Consider the following 23,802-nt stretch of genomic DNA (forward strand, 5'->3'; position numbering starts at 1 on the left):
AGGAGGAGGAGGAGGAGGAGGAGGAGGAGGAGATTGGATTTATACCCCACACTTCACTGGGTGCAGAGGAGAGCAACGAGGATGATTGGGGGCCTGGGGGCCTATGAGGAAAGGCTGAGGGACTTGGAAATGTTCAATCTGGAGAAGATGAAGTTGAAGGGGGACAGGATTGCTCCCTTGAAGTATCTGGAGGGCTGTCACTTAGAGGAGGAGGGCAGGGAGCTGTTCCTGTTGGCAGCAGAGGAGAGGACTCGCAAGATTGGGTTTAAATTAAGGGCAGGAAGGTACCAGCTGGATCTTAGGAAAAACTTTTTGGCCATCTGAGTTGTTCAGCAGTGGAATCAGCAGTGGAATCACTACCCAAAGGAGCCTCCAAGCGGCTTACACTCTCCTTTCCCTTCCCCTCCCCACAACAGACACCCTGTGAGGTAGGTGGGGCTGGGAGAGCTCTGAGAGAACTGCACTTGAGAGAACAGCTCTGAGAGAACTTGTGACTGACCCAAGGTCACACCAGCAGCTACATGTGGAGGCGTGGGGGGGGGGGGAGTAACCTCTACACCAAACTGACTCTCAAGTAATTCAAGCTGAAGAAACAAGGATACTTAATGATGCTAGTTTCTGTCTCATTCACTTTTTTTTTTTTGCTAGAGAGACTGCATTTGGTGCTAGTGAATCATCCCACCCGTGACACTTTCCAATCTGCAACGGGGGAAAGGGGGAAAAAAAAGACATTTGTATGCAAGCGAAACAAAACGGAAGCGCTCGCCACTTCTGTTACACCTGTTCAATCCTTTAATAAATGTGGATTTAATGCTAAAATACAGGATCAGGTAAAATTGCCCAGAGCTTCCTACGAACTGGAACTGTTCCACTGACCTTCAAAATGTTATTACAAAATTTAATAATTGCACACTGTCTTAAGTTGGATTTTTCTGGCTTCGCGTAAGCTTGATTAAGGCAACCCTCGCCGCCAGTGCTTTGAGATTTCCCAGAAATAATAATAATAAAAAAAGACTGCAGGTTCGCTGCTGCATTACAATAAAGAAGAGGCGGCCCGGGATGAAATAGTCACTGTTAACTCCCGTACCATGTTAATAGGGAGGGAAACGCTTCTGCGTGGATGACGTCCAGCTACAAGGTATTGAAGCTCTTTTAAGGCAGCCAAAATGAAACTAATTCTATATCTCCAGGCAATCCCTGTAGGATAAACTCGTTCATTATCTTAGGTGTTTCTCAGGCTCTTAGGTGTTTCTCAGGTTTCTCAGAGAGTCAGTTTGGTGTAGTGGTTAGAAGCGTGGGCTCTAATGTGAGAGAACCGGGTTTGATTCCCCACTCCTCCACAAGCAGCTGCTGGTGTGACCTTGGGTCAGTCACAGGGTTGCCAGCCTCCAGGTGGGGCCTGGGGATCTCCTGCTTTTACAACTGATCTCCAGCTGACAGAGTTCAGCCCCTCCGGAGAAAATGGCTGCTTTGGAGGGTGGACTCTGTGGCATTGTACCATTTTGAGGCCCCTCAACTCCCCTGGATCCACCCCCAAAGTCTCCAGGTATTTTCCAACTCAGACCTGGGAACCCTAGTCAATCATAAGTTCTCTCAGAGCTGTTCTCTCAAGGGCAGTTCCCAGTCAGAGCTCTCTCAGCCCCACCTACCTCACAGGGCATCTGTTGTGGGGAGGGGAAGGGAAAGGAGATTGTAAGCCGCTCTGAGACTCCTTCAGGTGGTGAAGGGTGGGGTATAAATCAAATTTCCTCCTCCTTTTTCTGAAACTGTAAGGTCAGGGCTTGCAGATGTATCTTTTGTTTGTAACATTTCCTGTGTCCATTCCACATTCACCCTGTCGCATACAAATCTGGCAGTAGGGCATGAACGTTCGTGAGTCACTGCTCACTTCTTCAGATCTCACAAAAGCTCCTACCCTACCACAAATTTGGTTCGTTTTTACGATGCTCCTGGACTCTGGCTCTTGTCCACTGCTACAGACAGACTAATGCGGCCTTTCTTGTTTTAATCCTGTGCTATTTTACTGATAAAATAAAAGAGCCAGCTTGGTGTAGTGGTTAAGTGTGAGGACTCTAATCTGGGAGAACCAGGTTTGATTTCCCCACTCCTCCACTTGCACCTGGCTGGATGACCTTGGGTAAGCCATGGTTCTGATAAGAGCTGTTCTTGAAATAGAGCCGTTTCTGTCAAGAGCTCTCTCAGCCCCGCCTACCTCACAGTTTGGTGTAGTGGTTAAGTGTGCGGACTCTAATCTGGGAGAACCGGGTTTGATTCCCCACTCCTCCACTTGCACCTGCTGATGTGACCTTGGGTCAGTCACAAGCTCTGGCACAGCTGTCCCTGAAAAAGAGCCGTTTGTGTCAGAGTTCTCTCAGCTCCACCCACCTCACAGGGTGTCTGTTGTGGGGAGGGGAAGGGAAAGGAGTTTGTAAACCGCTCTGAGACTCCAAGTGAAGGGCGGGGTATAAAAATCTCTTCTTCTCATCTGATACTCACTGTGGTTGTAGAACAAATTTAGAGTCCAGTGTGCCTTTGTGGGTCTTTCAGGTCTGCTTTGTTCTGCTGCTTTAGACAAACACAGCTGACCACCTGGATCTATCACTGTGGTTGTGTGTGTGGTTTTTTTTAAAATGAATTGCTTTATTACTATTCTTGCCATTTTTATTCTTTCTAAAGCAACCGCAGACGCTACCTGCTGCTAGAACGGTGGGGCCTGAACTCCAGAAGCCGAGCCCGAGATCAGAAGCATGGATCGGTATGTTCCCTGTGACTGTCAGGTTCCCTTAACATTTAGCCTTGTGAACTTTGCTTTGAACAACTACCTGCCGTTGGGTGGCAGGGCGTGAAACGAAATCTCGGGGGGGGGGGGATTCGTTCCCGGCATGAAGGTCTGGTCGAAAGTAAAACAAATATTCCAGCCTTGATGGATTATGTATTTCCCCCCTTGCTTTGATGTTTAATTGGATCAACAAGCTTTAGAGGACATGGATTACAGGTTCCTAAAGAATTCCCGCTGTACAGCCAACACTCCTTAAAAAAGCAACCTGCATCTCTTTCGTGGGTGGATTTATCTGACTTTCCTATTGGTTAGACAGGTTTGTGGCCTTGTTGATTTGCTCTCTCTCTCTGTGTGCGCATGCGTGCGTGTATGTGAGAATGTGCACACACATGCAATGGATGATTTTGTAAAAGCCTAATAACTCAGATTGTTCAAGGTTTTCTTTACTTTGACTCCATCGTCAACCAAAAGGGAAACAAAAAATACGGCAGCAGGGTATAAGCTTTTGGGAGTCGCTGCTCACTTCTTCGGGTATCTAAAGAAGTGAGCAGTGACTCACGGAAGCTCATCTTTTGTTAGTCTTGAAGGTGCTCCTGGATTTTTGCTCTTCTACTGCTACAGACAGACTGACACGGCTACCCATCTGGATCTGTCTGCATGAAATTTAGCTGTACAGAGTGGGAATCCATCAACCGTGTCATATAAGGACAGATGGAGTCACATTCTAGCTGTATCTGAAGGAGTGAGCGGTGACTCACGAAAGCGCCTTCCCTGCCACAAATATTAGACTTCAAGGTGCTCCTGGACTCTTGCTCTTTTCTACCGCTACAGGCAGACTAACACGGCTACCCTTCTGGATCTACCTCAAAAGGGAAACGGCAACCATGAAATTAGAAGGAGGCTGAGACTAGGAAAGGCAGCCATGAAAAGAGTTAGGAAAGATCCTTAAATGGAAGGATGTGTCACTGGAAACCAAGACCAAGATAATTCATGTCACAGTATTCCCCGTTACTAGGTATGGGTGTGAAAGTTGGGCAATGAAGAAAGTGGACAGGAAGAAAGTTGATTCATTTGAAATGTGGTCCTGGAGGCAAGTTTCATAGACACCTTTGGACTGTCAAAAAGACAAATCAGACGTTCTAGTTCGAACCCAGCCTGAACTCTGCCTAGAAGCTCAAATGACTAAACTGAGGCTATTGTACTTTGGTCATACATTATGAGAAGACAACAGTCACCGGAACAGACAGTACTGCTACAAAAAGTTGAAGGTGGAAGGAAAACAGGTAGACCCAACATTAGATGGGTTGACTCAGTCAAGGAAGCCAGAGGCCCTCCATTTCCAAGACCTGGGTAAGGCTGTTAACCATAGGATGTTTAGGAGGACATTAATTTATAGGGCCCTCATAAGCAACTTGACAGCATTTAACACACACATACGCTCGGACTCAGAGCCTCACCAATGTAAGACAATAGTCTACTAAATGTTAGCATTCACTTCTATATGCCCTACAGTAGTTAAATATATCGTCCCGCAAATTTCTTTAGTCTAACAAAAGCTCTTGAACCCACAGCATCGTATCTCTAATAAAGCATTACACGGTCAGTAGTGTGTGTGGAGAGCTGGGGACCTCACCTGACATATATATCTGTTTTGGGGTCTCTCGCAGAATTTTTCTTTCAGACCCACTCGATTTGGTGTAGTAGGGAGGGATTAGGTCCCTTTAACATTGCTCATGGGCCTGGAGTTGGGGTGGTAGGCCAATCAGGGGCCAGATAACATTGCTTCAGGGGCTGATCCGGTTCTTTGGGAAGTCAGCTGGTTAGATCCTGGCCTGCAAGGTACCCACAGGTGTATTGGTTAAGAGTGATGGATTCTAATCTCGAGAACCGGGTTTGAGTCCCCACTCCTCCTCCACAGGAAGCCTGCTGGGTGACCTTGGGCCAGTCACAGTTCTCTCAGGAGAATCTCAGCCCCATCTACCTCACGAGGTACGTGTTGTGGGGAGAGGAAGGGAAGGAGATTGTAAACTGCTTTGAGACACATGAAGGGTGCTGCTGTGTGACCTTGGGCCAGTCCCGGTTCTCTCAGGACTCTCTCAGCCCCACCTACCTCATGAGGTACGTGTTGCAAGGAGAGGAAGAGAATGTGATTGTAAGCCGCTTTGAAACCCCTGAGGGTAAAGTGGGGTATAAAAACCTTCTTCTTCTTCTTCTTCTTCTTCTTCTTCTTCTTCTTCTTCTTCTTCTTCTTCTTCTACTACTACTACTACTACTACTACTACTACTACTACTACCATGGACATAAATCCGCTACAAGCTAATAATAAAAACAATTCCCATGTGGGAGGGGAATTCTGAGACCAGTGACTACTAATTTCTAAAGGGGGGGAAAGCTGTACTTAGGGTCTGTGGAGTAGGTGCCGAAACTGCTTGGTCTCCTCCACCTTGTGTACCGTCTCCCCCACCCCACCCCGCCTCCCCACTTAACTCCCACACAGAACAACCACATCCTAGGGCCGCATATCAAAACAGTAACCTTTTCCCTTCTTGCATCTGTAAAATTCACCTCATGTCACTTTCTCGGGGAGCGCAAAATTATACATAACCCTCACTCCGAGACTTTCATTCCTCACAGAGCTGTTTCCGATGTTGAAAGTTATTATTGCTTTATGCCTCGCGGCTAAAAATCTCTGCTAAGGTCATTTGTAAACACCCATTTATTACCCGGAGCTCTCCAGTCTATCTAAGCCTCAACTCCAAAAGATGGATTTACAAACCACGCGCACCGCGCTCCTCAGGCAAAGGGAGCCAGTGAAATGAATTGCTTAGCTTGCGCAAAGTGTAGCACGAATTGGGATCTGGCGTAGAGTGGCAGGCAACAGACTCCCCGTGCTTTAAATAGGGATCTTGGGCGAGGGTTGCCAGGTCTGATTGTCCTGGTAGCAGGGGAGGGACTTTCTGGGAGTGAGAAGGAGAAGGAGAAGGAGAAGGACGAGGAGGGGGAGGAGGAGGAGGAGGAGAAGAGGAAGAGGAAGAGGAGGAGATTGGATTTATACCCTGCCCTTCACTCGGAGTCTCAGAGCAGCTTACAAACTCCTTCCCCTCCCCACAACAGACACCCTGTGAGGTACGTGGGGCTGAGAGAGCTCTTTCAAAAACTGCTCTTTCAAGAACAGCTCTGACAGAACTATGGCTTGCTCAAGGTCATCCAGCAGCTGCAAGTGGAGGAGTGGGGAATCAAACCCGGTTCTCCCAGATTAGAGTCCGCGCGCTTAACCCCGACACCAAACTGGCTCTCGACAACAAACTGGCTCAAAGAGCAAACTACAGCAAACTGCATCGGGTATATTTAAACAGGAAGTGATGTAGACACATCAGGGACATCAGAGGTGACACTCTGGCTATTGGGCAAACCTCTATGGTAGAATTCACTTCACATCATAGAGTTTTGCCCCTAAACCAGAGCATCACACACACCCATTCCCCGAACATGCCTATGTCACTTCCGGTTTTTGTAGGCACCTTGTGAAAATTTCCAGGTTTCTGCTGGTAAAAGGGGTGATTTGAGTGTGGTAAAGGAGTGCCAGAATGTGGGAGACCCCTGCCTGCACTGGGCAGTCTGGCTACCTTATCTCAGGCCTACCGCTACAGTGTGAGGCCTCCTGGTATGCTATTTTGTTGCCCACCAGCGCCTCAAGTGTGCCGGAAGGAAATGGGGTGAGAAAAAGAATGTTGCATCAGTGTGCTTTCATCACTTCCAGCAAACACCAGATGAGACAGGGTGGGCACTCTAGCATTTTGCAAAAACTCTATGGTAAACCCACCGGTTAAACCAGACCCCCATTCCCCCACTTCCTCCCAGGGATTGCCAGCTGCTGCCCGAAAACCTTAGGTTCAAGGGATTTCCATACAACCTTGAGGGCTTGAAGAATTTGTCTTTTAAATTAAAAGCCACCATTTTGAAGGTGTTTTATGGCTTCTGGGTTTAGTGGGGGGGAAATGTATGATTGAGGCCATGACAAAAAATAATATCTACAAAACCCTTCTTTGGCGTTCTCTATTGGCTCCTTCCACTGATTTATGTGTTCATATTAGCTTCAGTCAGTGCCAATCCATGTTCTTTATATATATATTTTTAAAAAATCATTTTTCAGTTATTTATTTTATGTAAAATATTTCTACGCAGCCTCTTCCAGGTCCTGCTCAAGGAGGCTTACTATTAAAAACTAAAACACAACACTGTTATCAGTTGTGAGCCCTTTGGGATACCGGGATGGGGTAGTGTAGTGGTGTGGTGGTTACATGTGCGGACTCTGATTTGGGAGAACCAGGTTTGAGTCCCCACTCCTCCATTTGCAGCTGCTGGATGACCTTGGGCGAGCCATAGCTCGGTCAGAGCTGTCCTTGAAAGGGCAGTCCTCGAAAGAGCTCTCTCAGCCCCGCCTACCTCACAGGGTGTCTGTTGTGAGGAGGGGGAGGGAAAGGAGATTGTGAGCCAGTCTGAGACTCCGAGTGAAGGGTGGGGTATAAATCCAATCTCTTCTTCTTCTTCTTCTTCGTCTTCTTCTCCCACATCAAGCACCCCGGTCCAGGTGCTGGTAAGATCCTGTCCCAAAGGCTGGATGGGTGGCAGTAACTTGGAATGGACAAACAAACAAGGTTGGGGGGGGGGCGGAACACAGAAGGACAGTCTAGTGGCTAGGGACTGCAGGAGACTGAAGATGTATAGCAGGCAGTGGCAGGGAATAACCAGAGTTCTGACTCCCAGAACTGGTGAGGGGAAATTATATCCCTGGTTGAACTGTGGTAACAGCGTTCCATGCGCCTTGGTGTTTAGTCATGCCGGCCACATGACCACGGAAACGTCTTCAGACAGCGCTGGCTCTTCGGCTTTGAAACGAAGATGAGCACCGCAACCCTAGAGTCGGATTCGACTGGCTTTCGAGCAAGGGAGACCTTTACCTTTATCTGAACTGTGTGCAGTTTCTCCTTCTGAGCAGTGGCTCCTGCAGCACAAAGAGATGCTGCGATCACGGGTATCTCCTTGAGCGTATCTCTGTAGCTACAGGTCACTGCCGCTTTCTCCCTGTAAGATGGTCCCCTGCCTGGAAGTTGGGAAGGACCAAACGGAGAAAGGAAGGACGAACAGCAGACAGCAAGAAAGTCCTGTCTGCATACTCTCTGTTGAGCCTTGAGCACTGAAACGAAACTCTAGGAAGGGTGACCCGATGGGTTACTGCACAACAGCACGCCTCAGCGTAAAACCACATGGCTGCAGAGATGGGAGGGGTACACTGGCCATTTAACTGACAGGGAAAGCGCCTATTGTGATGCTGTCGGGGGGGCATTATTGCGAGGATCGAGCACAGACAAATCCCAGTAGTTGCGCCAATGCTTCATAGGTCGACTGGCATCGACTCTTTGGCGATAACATTCACGAGTGACAGCTCAGTCAGGTGACCCTTCCTGGGGTGAGAGGAGAAAATGGGTGAGCCACGCCTATTGTTGAACCGAGTGGTCCCTGAGTGTTGGCTTGCATTGCCCTAGACGTCATGACTTTGAGAGGCCATGTTGGATCACGCCACTGGCCCACCCAGTCCAACACTCTGTGTCACACAGTGGCCCAAACCCAGGAGCCATCAGGAGATCCACCAGCGGGGCCAGAAATCTAGAAGCCCTCCCACTGTTGCCCCCCAAGCACCAAGAAGACAGAGCATCACTGCCCCAGACAGAGTGTTTCTATAGCTTGTAGCTAATAGCCACTGATGGGCCTCTGCTTGCTTTTGGGATATGGTAAGGGGTTTATCCACCCTGATAGACAGGGTGGCTTGTAAGATATACAAGGCCAAACTACTGTCCAAAACAGTCTACTTAAGATTCATGGAATCCCTTTCCTAAGTGATCAAAAGCATATCACATGCACCTCCAGGAGAGAAGGAACGGAAGGAACCAAGGCACATCAGGCCAACGGGATAAACTTGAACACAAATTTCACTCAAGAAGTCCAGATGGCACAAGCAAGGGGTTAGCTATGGAAAAGCCACAAGCGTAATTACCAATTGAACAGTCGTGTCCGGTCCAGCTTGGATCACAACTGCACAGGCCGGTTTCAGGGAGAAAGGTGCCGTGGCCCGAACACTGGTCCAGACAAGTAGCTCTCGGCGTTTCACAGTTGGTTCCTCCCCAGCCGACAGAACAATGGCACTCTCCTCTGACACAAACGCCACGTCCTGAGCAAGTGGGGTCCATGCAATCCACTGTAGGGGGGAGGGAGAGAAAACAGACACAGTAAGTCAGAAAAATAAAACTTTGTTTCACTTTTATGAGTATATTGCTCATTCAGGCTGGGCCTGACTCTATACATGTACTTGTTTATTTAGAACATTATGCTTCCTCTCCAGGAACCCGTCTGATAGGTTGCCAACCTCCCAATGGGGGGGTGGGGTTTTCCCCGATTTCGGGGGCCCCAATCTGCCACCGGCCAGTTGGCCAGTGGAGGGAGCCCCACCCCCAAAGAGCCCCACTGCACCTAACATGCCCAGCATGGTCCCAAGGTCTTCTGGAAGTGACATCATTGCTCTGGGCACACTGCACAAGGGACGCTCTAGCATTTGGCTAAAAACTCTATGGTCACCATAGAGTTTTTAGCCAAATGCTAGAGTGTCCCCTGTCCAACGTGCCCAGAGCAATGATGTCACTTCCGGAAGACCTTGGGACCAGGCCAGGTCCCCACTGGCAGACGGGTAGGACCTGATAAAGGTGGCTTGGGTGGGCATGAAATGTGCCGTTAAGTTGAGCTGAGTTAGCGTGACCCCGTAGGGTTTTCAAGGCAAGAGATGGACAGAGGTGGTTTGCCATTGCCTGCCTCTGCATAGAGACCCTGGGCTTCCCTCAGTGGTCTCCTATCAAAACAGAAACTAGGGCCAACCGTGCTTAGCTTCCAGCAAGATTGTGCCATCCAGGTTGGGGCCTGAGGCGGCTTATAAAACACAAATAAAAATAAAAAATGAATAAAAACCAAACATTAAAAGTTATTAAATAGTAATAAATTAAATTATAAATTATAAAAAAGATATAAATTAAATTTGGCCACCAGATATTTATTTATTTATTATTTTCAATTTGTGTCCCGCTTTGCCAGAGAACCGGTACAAGGCGGTGAGAACCGGCTCAAGGCGGCGAATGAGAAGGGAGCACTCACTGGAGAAGACCCTGATGCTGGGAAAGATTGAAGGAAAAAGAAGACGGGGACGGCAAAGGATGAGATGGTTGGACGGTGTTATCGATGCAATGAACATGAAATTAAGCAAACTCCGGAGCACGACGGAAGACAGGAGGGCCCGGCATGATGTGGTCCATGGGGTCGCAAAGAGTCGGACTCGACTGTGCGACACAACAACAACAACAATTAAATAAACCTTTCCAGGCTCCGCCTTCAAACATCCAGGTTTTTCCAAACTCGGTGTTGGCATCCCTACGTTGGATCCCCTGTCTGACACAACACAGAATCCTACATGTTCTTAATAGGCCTCTTTTATATCCATCAACATGTGTTTTCGCCCAATTCCGAGCAAATGACTCGATAGAGAGGCGCAGGAGGGTATATTTCTCTCACAAACGCTCCAAGCAGGAACACTCTTGCGGTCATTAGAGAGAGAGACTCCGCAAAGGCCAGGCTCATAAATCTCCGGCGCCATTAGCCAGTGAGGGGCCGGGCCCCAATTTCAGAACACGACCCTCGCAGGCCTGACCCTCTCCCTCCGTCAGGAGTAACAACTATGGGGGGGGGGGTAAACTGGGAGCAAGCTGCCAGCGCCCATACATCCTCAGCAGATGGTCAACCCGGGAGAACAAAGATTGCCAGTTTCACTGACATGGGGCTACTGCCAGGCAATTAATCATCTCCTCAGAAGGCCAGCTTGTGGGGGGGGGGGGGGGAGAAGAAGGCAAGCTACGAGAGGGTCTCCATCACAGAAGGCAAGAGCACTCCGCTACCTCAGCGTTAACGCAGGATTATAGGAGACGGGGTGGGTGGGGGAGTGCGTGTGTGTCAGGACACCCCATTCATCATAATCCCAAGGCCATTTTTCATGTTGAAACGAGGCCTTTCACAAGATGCCGGCGCACAATGGCTACTTTAATCTTGCCCTCGCTGGCCGTATTGCTTCAGACATGCGGCACCGTGGCAAGGGTCCTGGGATGGGATTAGAGAGTTTCGGTCTCTCCCTTTGTTGTCAACGCTTTAATGGCCGATTCTTTCCCCTCGCTCTTCCCAGCTTGCTTGCTTGCTTTCCTTTTTTTCAAAAAGTGACCGCCTGGCATTTATTTTAATTTTTTTTCCAGGGAGTCCGGCTCAGCAAACTTAGTTGCTCGGTTGCAGGAAAGCAAATGGTAATACTTTAAGAGTTCGGCTCCTTTCTACGGATCGGTTCTAGAAGCCGGCGGAAGAAGTGATTATGATGAGACTGTGGCTTCGTCGCATGGCATGTACTTTGCCTGTAGAAGGTCCCAGGTTTGATCCTGGGCATTTTTAGTTAAAGAATCTTAGGTTACAGGTGGTGGGAAAGGCCTTGATCTGCCTGAGACCTTGGAGGAACACTGTCAGGCAAAAGTTTCAGGTGGGTAAGCCATGTTGGTCTGCAGTAGAATCATAGAATAACAGAGTTGGAAGGGACCTCCAGGGTCATCCAGTCCAACCCCCCACACAATGCAGGAAAATCCCCAAATACCTCCCCCTCCAAACCCCTAATGAGCCCTGTTCCACACCCAGAAGATGACCAAAAACCTCCCGGTTCTCCAGTCAAACTGGCCTGGAGAAGAGAACAAGAGCAAGACTAGAAGCAGAAAGTCCTCAGTTCAATCCCTGGCATCAGGTAGGAGCTGATGTGGAAGACCTCCGCCTGAGACCCTGGAGAGCTGCTGCCAGTCTGACTAGACAATACTGACTTTGATGGACCAACGGTCTGATTCAGGATAAGGCAGCTTCATGTGTTCATGTGTAAAACTGGAGCTCAGTATAGGGTTGCCAAGTCCTATTTTACCTGGAGCGGGGGGGGGGGGGGGGGGGGGAGGTTCCCGGTCCTCCCTGGGAGTTTTTCGGCCTGCGCGCAATGCGCGTGCACCGCAATGACATCACCCAGAAGTGACATCATCATGTCGGGCACGTTGGGGGCAGGGCCACTATCATTCGAGGGGGAAACACAGTTTTCCCTTGAATGATAGAGCGTCCCCCCACAATGGGCCCGACGCGATGACGTCACCTCCGGGTGACGTCATCACGCCGGGCACATCTGTGTGCTTCCAGCACTTTGGGCCCAATCCAGGCCGGCGGGGAATGGACCCATCAAGCAGGGGTTTCCCCGCCCCCCCCCCCGGGAACCTGGCAACCCAAGTCCAGAAGCACCTTAAAGACCAACAATTCCCCCCCCATCAATGTTCCCTCTAAGCTGTGTAGCCCTGTGAGCAAAAATTCTACTTTGTGAGCTGCTGGCATTAAAGTTGTGAGCGGGTGATTTGGCTACTGCATAAATTAGTCTGCTCTGGAGCCATCCTTCCTGAGCTAAGGCAAAAATGTGTGATCCAGAGGCTGAAAAACTGTGAGCTAGCTCACACTAACTCAGCTTAGAGGGAACACTGCCCCCAATATAAGATTCTAAGAGTAAAAGCTCAGGAAGGGAGCTTTGACTCCTGAAAGCTTATAAACTGGGAAAATCTGGTTGGTCTTTAACCTGCTAATGGACTCCAGTCTTGCTCTCCTACTGCCAGTCAAAGTACATGAAGCTAAGCTAGACCGACCAGTGGCTTGACTTGGTATAAGACAGCTTCCTCCATTCATACAATTTGAGGGGGGGGGGGAGGCACCAGTCCACAGAGTGCAAGCATTCTTTGAGGTTAGGGTGGTAGAAATTCCCAGTGGATCGTACTCTCGGCCCGCTCAGCTAAAACCATCTGCTGCTTGCGCACAGGTGACTCCTCCTCCTGCTGTCAGCTTCCTTACCACTATGGTAGAGCAACATATAGAATCATAGAATGTTAGAGTTGGAAGGGACCTTGCAGGTCATCTAGTCCAACCCCCTGCACTCTACAGGAGCATATGTTTTTTTCCCCTGTTTTCCCCAGCTCCCAGAGTTACCCAACTCCTGCCCCTATTCCTGCATCCTGCTGACTTGTGCCTTCTAAAGATAGGGAATATAAAAGCCCTGGCAAAGAAACTGTCTTTACCTGGCACCTAAAGGAAAACTAAACCAGGCTCTAAGGAAATGCTCCACAGGTGCGGTGCCACCACTGAAAAGGCTGTGGTTGCCCCCAACCTCCTTAAGCGGGGGCGCACAAAATGACAACCTCAACCAGAGGGTATGGATGTACAGTTCCCATTCATTTCAGCACTAAATGGGGAGGTTCAATAGTAGAGCATCAGCTTGGCATGCAGAAGGTCCCGGGTTCGCTCCCTGGCATCTCCAATTAAAAAGTACCAAGCAATAGGTGATGTGAAAGACCTCTGCTTGAGGCTATACCAACTTTGAAATGAATGAGACTGCATGTATGGAAAACACGAGGGGCAGCCCGTCTTTGAATTCAGCTTCTTTTTGATTTGAACCTTAATGGTATTTGAAATTATTACTGGAAGCTTTGAATATCTACACAGATATCAATCCGATATTGAAGACGTACATCTCTGAAGAAGACGATTGAAACGGAAGACTTATCCGGAATCTTTGTTAGAATTCGTGGACTTGCGGATTAGAATCTGTGAAACTAGATTTGCTATATAATACTTTATAATATTCTGTGATATACACTTTGTGAAAACAATGAAGGTTTTTGGTACTTTATGATACACACTTTTGAAAACTGTGAATGTTTTGTATTTGCACCATAAATGATAGGACCAAAAAAAATACACAAAGATATTTATATAATTTTCATTAGCATCATTTTTCACAGTCTTCTTGATACTTCTCCTTCTCATTCGACTGTGAATCTTCCTTCATTTCCTGAGACCCTGGAGAGCCACTGCCTGTCTGAGTAGACAATACTGACCTTGATGGCCCAAAAGGCTGATTCAGTATAAGGCAGTCTAATGTGTGTGCTCAGGGGATTTATTTTATTTTAAAAAATTTATTTGATTTATATCCCACCCTCCCCGCATAGCAGGCTCAGGCCAGGTTCCATCAAACCAGGTAACAATTGCATAAATATGCAGATAATAGTTAAAACCAATTAAAATACAAATTCTAGATTCTGGTACTCCAGAGCCTCAACAGATGAGGTCTACCACAAGTTGGAGTTATTCAGATCCAGGTTACTGGAGGGGAGGGGAGGCCCAATGGGGTATGGATGCCTGCCACCTCTTTTGCTTTCAGTGGCAGATAGAGACAGAACAAGACGCACATTCCAATTTCTTGAGAACCGAGCTAGCTTACACAGCTTTGATTATTTTCCACAGAGAAAGCAAGTTGGATAGAATCAGACAGAAGGTGGGTTTGGGGGATCCTTTGTCTGCACGCAAGCTGAATATCCGTGCTGGAAACCAAGCCTGAGAAACGACCACAGTGTCTCTACCACACCCCTGAGCCTGACCATTAAATGTGCTTATGATTCCTTATAACAGGGGTGTCAAACATGCAGCACGGGGGTCGGATCAGGCCCCCGGAGGGCTTCCATCAGGCCCGCAGTAGAACTGGCCATCTCCTGCTTCCAGTCCTGCTGCCGCTGCTGCATTGTAGCTTGCTTCGCCAGACTCTCTTAATCACGCAGCCATTTCATGTTTTCACCTGGGTCCTAGACACACAACTCTGAGCATGAGATTTCTGCCATGAATGTCGATAAATCAAAAGTAGGCTTGCAGCTTACAGAGCTAATGTTTTAAGTATGCAATAATTTTAAGTAAAAAAAAAATCTTTGTGTTTGTGTCCTTTATAAAGTTTATATCTCCGCTACCTGGCATTACATTTTACGACACACATGGCCCAGCCCAACAAGGTCTCATTTATGTCTGATCCGGCCCTCATAACAAATTAGTTTGACACCCCTGCCTTAGAGGGAGAGGAGAGTTGGAGGGGTAAAAAGGAGCAGTTTAACTGCCACATCTTATAATAGGGTTTCGATGTCCTACTGGCAGGTTAAGAATGGCTCTATCTCAGACACTTCAAGCTGTTTTAGTGTCACTGGTGGTCGTTATGTTCTTAAACGTAGTCTTCCTAGACAGTTAAGGGGCAGACTAAGATTTGTGTGGTAAACGCTCCAGTAATCTTTAACTGAAGTTTTGGGGGAAAACTCAGAGAAACTTGCCTATTCTACTCTCACACAGAAGACTGGCAGTTTCTCTCTCAGAAATGTTATATTCTCGAGTGAAACGTTCTCTAAACTCACACAGATACAAAAGGTATATAGAAGAAGAAAAGAGCAAGAGTCCAGTAGCACCTTAAAGACTAACAAAATTTGAGGCAGGGTACCAGCTTTTTCCGAGACACTGCTCCCTTCTTCAGATACTTCAGAAAGCTCACACCCTGCCACAAATTTTGGCTGCGGTCACACGGAACATTAGCCACGCTACAGAGACGGAAGATAGGCGGCTTTTCCGGGTGCAATCACAGCGCCACATCTGGGAAGCGTAGAGCTCTCGTGCCGAACTCGAGGCTTCCCGCCGAAGATGTGGGGTAAAAAACTAGTACCTCCGAGGTACTAGTTTCCGGAAACCGCGGGGCAAGGGCGGGCACCTGATCGCGTTTCCGGTGGAATCCCGTGGCATCCAGCGCCCACCCATGTCCCGTCGCGAAAAGTTTTTTCCCCCAAGTCTCCACAGGATGCGCACAAGCCCAACGGCGCATACCCACTGCAGCCAGGCTTGCCGCCTCTGGAGGGTCGCTATGGCCACTGTCACGCAGGCGGTTAGAGTGGCTGTGACGAGGGGGTTCACCTCCCCCTCCATTGGCTATGCCTTGGAGGTCTGTTGGGGTCTGGAAGTGTCTGTCGCCCTCTCTGGTAAGCCCACCACCCGCCTTCGGATGTGCAGATACGATTGCTGAGTCATGCGTATGTACAAACTTCAGTTTTTTAAAAAATCCATCTCGTTTGCCACGGAAGCGGTGCCTAGCAATTGCTGGTGTGATCGTGCCGCACCACTTCTTTGCCGCGCTGCAGGATCATCGTGTGATCGGCACCTGCCCCCTAACCACGGGACCTCCACAGGACATCGAAGGGACGTCTGATCGCGCAACCGCGCATTATTTTTGAAAAAGTGTATTATTCTTGAACACCAAAACTATTCTTTCCTCCTTCCAGGGAAAGAAATAAAGTTCTCATTTTGTTGACCACTGGTAACCTTCTCGTTTCACACAAATGGATAAGGTTGCTTCATTTTAAATACCAAGGTGAGGTAAAATTACCTCCACAGCACGCTTGAGGAAGATCGGAGTATGAAATTTACCTCACAGGCGGCTAATCTTCTGAGAATTACCAAGCACTTTAAAGCTGGTTCTTAAATAATTCTTGGGTCACTTGGTTATCTGTGTTTCCCCCATGACAGAATGAGGGAGTTGGGTGTGGGCATCAATCTTCATATATCCTCACAACTAACACACTCCCACAATCAGAACATTTTGAAAAAATTAGTGGGAGATATCCCTGCCAAAATAGGATAGTTGCTCAAGGGTTTCTCACACATACTTGCAAGAACACTTGGCAGGTGCCAGGAAAGTTGCTCGTGGGTCCCTGGGCACCCACGGCCATCATGTTGGGGACCCTCGGTCTAGGGGAACTCCCATCCATTGCAACCTGGTTTCTACAAGGAACCTTCTGGCCGGGATGTCAACCAGCCGAGGAACCCTTCAAATCTTGAAAGTTCATTTACCGACGTTTTATACACAACGCTCAATGGAAAAAGGAAGGGAAAACGGAAAGGCCTGTTATAAACAGGGGGAGGAAAGGTCTGAGGTTGCCAGCCAAAGGAAACAATACCAGATGGCCCCTCTTTCAGAACAAAAAATAATATTGGTAAAGTAGTTAAACCAACTTTATATTAGACCAACCTGGAAGGGGGGGGGGAGAAAAAGAATCCCACAAATTTCCTATATAACGTTTCAAAGTTTTGCCTCCCTCCTCATTCCTCTTGGCACGTTACAAATTATTGTGTTGCGCATAAGAAACAAATCTACAGGAGGGGAGGGAAAGTGCCAAACCACTGCTGGGGAAAATGCCTGTTTTCCTTCGTGCCGGAGCTTTTCATTCGAGCTGTCACTCGAAGAATACTGCGGGGTATGTGTGTGTGTGTGTCTGTGCGTGCACAATTTTTAAAGAAACGTCTGTCTCATTTTACAGCCTCAAGGATTATCCCAAAGCAAGTGTGCCAAAATAAAAAGGGCCCTGCAATAAAAGTACAGTAAAATCACGACAGAAGCGCAGCCAGATCAATAAAAGCAACTCAGATACTGTCTAAAAATAGCCAACAATGTACTCATTGGGGGAAGCCAAGTCTTAAGAAGCCACGTAGTGGTCATCTGGAGATGGTGTGGTGTAGGCGTTAAGAGTGCTGGACCCGGAACAGTGAATTTGGCCCAATCACAATCACTCAGCATGATTTACTTAATGCAGCACGGCCAGAATTGGGTAGTGCTTAGAGCAGGGGTCCCCAACGTGGTACCTGGTGGTGCTTGCTGATACTTTTCTGGAACCTGTAAAGTGTCTTTAGAAAGTTGGCATGGCCAGGCCGGGTTTTCGCCCAGCAAGGCTTCTGATTGGCTAATGGAGATTTGCTCAGCTGTGCAGTTTAAAAAAATCCCCAAACATTGCTTTGGTAGCAGCTGCCACCACCGCACGGGGACCTTCACAGTGTGACTGAAGGTAAGCTGCAGCAGGCTAGCTTTAACTCTGCGGGGAGGGCGGGGTATAAATTTTAATAAATAAATAAATAAATAATGACCCTGTCAGATCTCGAAAGCTAAGCAGGGCCAGCCTTGACTAGTATTTGGAAGGGCGACCTCCAAGGAACACCAGGGTCGAGACGCAGAGGCAGGCAATGGCCAACCACCTCTGAAACGTCTCTTGCCTTAAAAAACAACACACAAGTCTAGATCACCGCCTAGTGGCGCATAACACTAAAAAGAGCAAGAACTTCTAGCTGCCAGACAATCTCAGGATCTCCGGGCTATTTTACACACAATGCCATATGATAACTGTGTCGCTACAGCAGCCATTTTGTGGCTGGCCCTGCCTCCACAGGCAACCATTTTGTGGCTGGCCCTGCCTCCTGAGGCAACCATTTTGTGGCTGGCCCTGCCTCCACAGGCAGCCATTTTGTGGTAGCTATTTTGTGGCTGCACCCACCATGCTGTGTCAGAATTCTACAGCTGTCCGCAGGCTAAGATTGGAGACCCTAGGTTAGAGATCTCTGGGTACTAAGGAGACTCAAGATCCAGCCTTCATCCAGATATGATCTGACATTGAGCCAGTTACTGCTTCTCTCATCTCCTTTTTGTAAAACTGTAACAGTAACAACCTGAGGATCCGGATAATTATTCACAAAAACATGGCTGGATTTGACATAAAGTTCCATCTAATTCCAAGCCCTGTTTTCCAGCTGCACTTAAATGGATTCCTGTGAGATACCTATATATAGGGCAGGAAGCCTTGCCTTGCTGCCACCCCTCAGCATGGTACTTAGAGATACACTGCCACTGTACATGGAAGTTCCATTCAGCTGTTGTGGCTAATGGCTTTCTATCCAGAGACCAGCTCACAATTAATTCCTTTAATCCTCTTTTACAGCCACCTAAACCAGTGACAGGGGAAAGGTGGCAAGGTATAGTCCAATCTCATAAGATTAAGGTTACCAAGTACCTACCTTCGAATCGGCGGGGGACACATGGTTCCCGGCCGGAACATCCCTCGGTGTAACACCCCCCCGCTGCACCATGCCGTCGCCTAGACTTGACGCTAGCGCGCTGGGCACGTAGCTGGGCAGAGCCCCTAGCTATACCTTGTGGCTAATAGCCACTGATGGACCTCTGCTCCATATGCTTATCTAATTCCCTTTTGAAGCTGTCCATGCTTGTAGCACCCACCACTTCCTGTGGCAGTGAATTCCATGTGTTAATCACTCTTTGGGTGAAGAAGTACTTCCTTTTATCCGTTCTAACCCGACCGCTCTGCAGTTTCATGGAGTGCCCACGAGTTCTTGTATTGTGAGGTAGGTACTTGGTAAGCCTACATAAGATCATGGAAGCGGAGCAGGGTCGGTACTTGGATGGGAGTTGGGAGGCCACCGCGCAAAGGCTGTGCAGAGGAAGGCCGTGGCAAACCACCTCTGCTTTGCACTTGCCTTGGAAACCCCTTGCTGGGATTGCCATAAGTCAGTAGTGACTCGATGGCTCATACGTACATAAGCCAGTGGCCAATGGCAAACTGCCACTGCTTCTCACATAGAATCACAGAATCATAGAGTTGGAAGGGATCTCCAGGGTCATCTAGTCCAACGCCCTGCACAATGCAGAAAATCCACAAATACCTCCCCCCCACACACGCCCAGTGAGTGACCCCTGCTCCAACTCCAATGTGGTCCCCCTCTGAAACTGTCCCCATATATTGTCGTGGTGGTGGTATCTGTAATTTAACAGTGTGACGAAGCACTGCCTTCGGTCTGTTCTGAACCTGCAGGTCTATCAATCTTGTTGGTTGTCCACAAGTTATGATAGGGAGGGGGGGGAACCCCTCTCTTCGTAGTATACATAATTTATATAAACTTCTGTTGTACCCCCTCCCCACTCAAATTATCTTTTTCTAACTAGAAAGCCCCAACCATTTTCACCCTTTTCTTCTACAGTACTAACTTTTGATCGTTTTGGTTACCCCTTTTTTCCTGTCCTTTTCCCAGCTCTCTGATATTTTTTTGTAGACAGGGAAACCAAAAGCGCGGGAGACAAGATGTGTGTGTGTGTGTGTGTGTGTGTGTGTGTGTGTGTGTGTGTACGTACAATGGCAATCCGAGCTTCCTGCACGTGGGCGTGTGTCTCGGGGGAAAACGACAAAAGTGGTCCTTCGAAACCACCACCACTAACTGGGGGGGGGGGATATTATTTTTGAAATGGGAAAGCAATCTATAACACGGCAGACGGATTAAGCACCGTTTCTGTCCGTATTAAGAGTCTGCACATTGCCCTTAAGTTTTTGGAACGACGGGCAGAAGGGACCGAGAACGTGGAACGGATCGATTATTTGCATCTGATTTTGTTTGACTCCTTAGAGTTCAAGCTCATATAATTTTTGATCAGTGAAAAGCCTATGCGGTCTGAATTGGTAGGTATGTTCTGGCTGGTGTGATGTCATTTAGAGAGAGAGGGAGGGCGGGAGATAGGGCGGGAGGGAAGAAGAAAAGATTCGGCTGCTGCTGAAAAGACTATCCCGTGTCAAGTGGTCCTCCATAAGATCAACTTGACCTCTGTCCTGATGTCATTACAGCATCTCCCTGCCACAGCTCCACATCGCTGGGTGCCACTGGTAGAGGCAGAACCTTCCCTCCCCCACATCTTAATTGTACCTAGGGTTGGCAAGTTCGACCTTTGCCACAGCAGGGGACCATAGAATTTTCCCTCGGATGACCGTGGCCCCACCCCCAGCGTGCCCGGCGTGGTCGCGTCACTTCCGGGTGACGTGCATGTTGGGGTGGGGTTCCCCCCGGGGCCCAATCTGCTGGCGGCGGGAAACGGGCCTCTGGGGCGGGGGTTTCCCTGCCCCCTGGGGGGACTTGGCAAGCCTAATTGTACCCGATGTTATTGGATGGAGAGCGTGGTTGGAGGGGGACGACACGGGACTGCCATTTTCAGCAGCAACTCTGTGTCCTTGGCTTGGTGCCTTCCCTGTCCATAGCTTCCAAATAAGCTAATTCATGAGTAAGTTCCTAACAGAGACCCATGCATCTGCTGCCATTGCACTGAGTGGTATCTTATGCATTGCTTCTCTACATAGAAAAGTATGCATTTAAAACAGCCATCCACAGGGCTGTTTTTGGGCAGGAACGCACAGGAACGGAGTTCCGGCTGGCTCCCAAGTTGGCCACGCCCAGCAGGAACTCATTAGCATAATAGGCCGCACCCAACAGCAGGAACTCTTTAGGATTGGCTACATTAGAGGTGTGTGGCCTGACATGCAAAGGAGTTCCTGTTACAAAAAAGTCCTGGGTTTTGACAACAAACAAGGTAAACAGAATAACAAGAAAAGGTGGGTGTGGCTGGATAACCACACTTCTGGTAACATGGGGGTGCGGCCTAATGTGCTAATGAGCTGTGCTGTCAGGGGTATGGCCTAATAGGCTAATGAGTTTCTGCTGTTGGGTGTGGCCTATTATGCTAATGAGTTCCTGCTGGGCTTTATCTACAAAAAGAGCCCTGGCCCCATTCATATACACCCCTAACAGTCACATGGGTTCCGTCTTACATGCGCATAAAGGAAGAACGAAACGGAGTAATGAAAAGGCACAGAAATGAATGCAAATTAAGGAGAAAGGCAGCGACGTTTTCATTACAGGCTTAGAACAGCCTGAAAGCGATCTGCGCAGGGGCTCTTGAAAAGATACTCGATTCTGAAGCGGCGTGAAACCCGTGGCCCTGGATACTGCCGAGTTTCAGGTGCCAATGAAAAAAAACAGCAGCACCCCTTTTCTGTGACTTTACAAAAGTTGGCATCTGCAAGTCACGTGGCTGTGGAGGGTGGGGGGGAAATTATACGTTTCACCGTTTCACTCTACGAACCGGGGAGATGTTCTAAAAAGAACATTTCGAGTATGTGATTATATATGCTCCAGATCTTTGAGCGGCTCTGCCTACCGCAACACCTGAAAGCTTTTCACTTAAAATACGACGCGTGTATAAAAGACAGGGGTGTGGAATGGCCTGGCACAGCCCAGTCACATCAGCTCTCGGAAGCTAAGCAGAGTCAGTAAGTACTTGGGTGGGAGACGGTTAACGAAGAATTTGCAGCGAAATGCAATGGCCAACCACCTCTGCCTAATCGTTTGCCTTGAAAACCCTATGGTTTTCACCTCAGCAGCACCTCAAGGGCATTTACAGACACACCAATAAAAGACAACCAGCATCTTGGAGGAATTAGAAGGGTTGTTTTGGTTTGTTTCAGACTCATCTGATGTGAAAGGAAGGGACCATGGGTCAGTGGTAGAACATCTTCTTGACATGCGGAAGGTCCCAAGTTCCATGCCTAGCATCTCCAGCTAAAAGGATGAGACAGGAGGTGATGTGAAAGACCTCTGCCTGGAGGGCCATGGAGATGGGCTGTGGCTCAGTGGTAGAGCACCTGCTTTGGTATCCAGAAGGTCCCAGGTTCAATCCCCGGCATCTCCAGTTGAAAGGACCAGGCAGTAGGTGATGTGAAAGACCTCAGCCTGAAACCCTGGAGAGACTTAGTCAGGGGCTGTGGCTTAGTGGGAGAGCCTCTGCTTGGCATGCAGAAGGTCCCAGGTTCAATCCCTGGCATCTCCACTTAAAAGGACCAGGCAGTAAGTGATGTAAAAAACCTCAGCCCGAGACCCTGGAGAGGTATGGAGAGGGGTCGTGTGGCAGAGCCTCTGCTTGGCATGCAGATGGTCCCTGGTTCAATCCCCGGTCTCCCCAGTTAAAGGAATCAAGCAGTAGGTGAACTGAGAGACCTCTGCCTGAGACCCTGGAGAGCCACTGCCAGCCAGACCAGATAATATTGACTGTGATGTACCAATGCTGTGATTCTGCATAAACAAAAATAAAGGGACACAGTATAGAAAGTAGAAACCACAAGATGAATACCGTGTATAAGTCCTTCGCCTCAATTAATATACAATAAAGATCAATTTTTACGTTAAAAGTGTATTACTGTATTTCTTATTATGACATCACGACCTTGCAACAGTCTTGTTAAACAGTGGTGGCAGTGGTATAGATAGGGTGGCAGTGGTGGAGAGTATTTTGCTTGCCGCTTGTGTGTTTATGTAGATTTATGGAATATACCTAACAAATTTGGAAGCGGTTGCAAGATTGTGATAGCATAACAAGAAATACAATAATACACTTCTAATGTAGAAACGGAACTTTGTGACTCTGTATAAGGCAGCGTCACACGTTCACCCATCCAAGGTGGCACCAAGATACACTCCTGTTTCTCTGCCATAGGGAAGAAAAGAGACCCACAGAGTAAGGGCCAAAGGAATGAAGACAGAAAATACCTTCTTCGCAGCTCTCTCCCTTGTAGCCTGGATTGCAGATGCAGGTCCCCATGATGCAGGTGCCGTGGTTGTTGCACGAGACGTCGATGCACTGGTTGGTCGGGACGTCGCACTCAGCTCCCTTCCACCCGCTGTGGCACAAGCACCGGCCCTTCATGTACTGCCCGTTTCCACTGCATAATACTGGGCAAGATGCTAAGAAGCAGAAGAAGAAGAAGAGATTGGATTTATACCCCGCCCTTCACTACCCAAAAGAATCTCAGAGCGGCTTACAAACTCCCTTCCCCTCCCCACAAGAGGCACCCTGTGAGGGAAGTGGAGCTGAGAGAGCTCTCTGAGAACTGCTCCTGAGAGAACAGCTGACACAACTATGGCTTGCCCAAGGTCATTCAGCAGGTGCATGTGGAGGAGTGGGGAATCAAACCCGGTTCTCCCAGATTAGAGTCCGCGCTCTTAACCACTACACCAAACTGGCAACAGAGTGAGAACAGTATAAAAACTCACCTGTCTTCACATGCCAGGGTCTCTTTTGCTATCACCACTACGTCTAACAGTAAAATTGCTGACCCGCCCCCCTCCCCTGGTTGGATGATGATCGTGTCATCTGGAGCTTCAGTTACAAGGCTTTGTCTGGAGAGAGGCCCAATTTGGCTCGATCTCCGCAGTTTCAGGAAACCAGGGGGGGGGGGGTCCTTTTCCAAAGCCCCCTTTTGCAACAGTATGAAGTAGATCTTTCACTCTGTCCTGTTTATGTATCCGGGGTCTGCTATGTTTGCCCCTGGCTTTAGAGGTAAGGAGGATGTCTACCAGGGCTCTTTTT

The 23,802-nt window shown here is 48.5% G+C and overlaps 1 protein-coding gene across 1 annotated transcript in view; it reads right to left on the minus strand.

Annotated features, from left to right (window-relative positions):
- Nucleotides 1-23,802, minus strand: part of LOC107121622 (teneurin-4-like) — a gene marked incomplete at its 3' end in the record, with an annotated part of 181,711 nt that overhangs the window by 60,818 nt on the left and 97,091 nt on the right. The window contains exons 6-7 of the mRNA XM_015424576.1: nt 22,983-23,177; nt 8,836-9,036 (exon numbers count right to left, since the gene is read on the minus strand). Of these exons, the coding sequence (XP_015280062.1) occupies nt 8,836-9,036; nt 22,983-23,177 (396 nt within the window). The remainder of the gene's footprint in view (nt 1-8,835; nt 9,037-22,982; nt 23,178-23,802) is intronic.

Source organism: Gekko japonicus, unplaced genomic scaffold, assembly GCF_001447785.1.
Source record: "Gekko japonicus isolate JY-2015 unplaced genomic scaffold, Gekko_japonicus_V1.1 scaffold2806, whole genome shotgun sequence".
Classification (NCBI taxonomy): Eukaryota; Metazoa; Chordata; class Lepidosauria; order Squamata; family Gekkonidae; genus Gekko; species Gekko japonicus.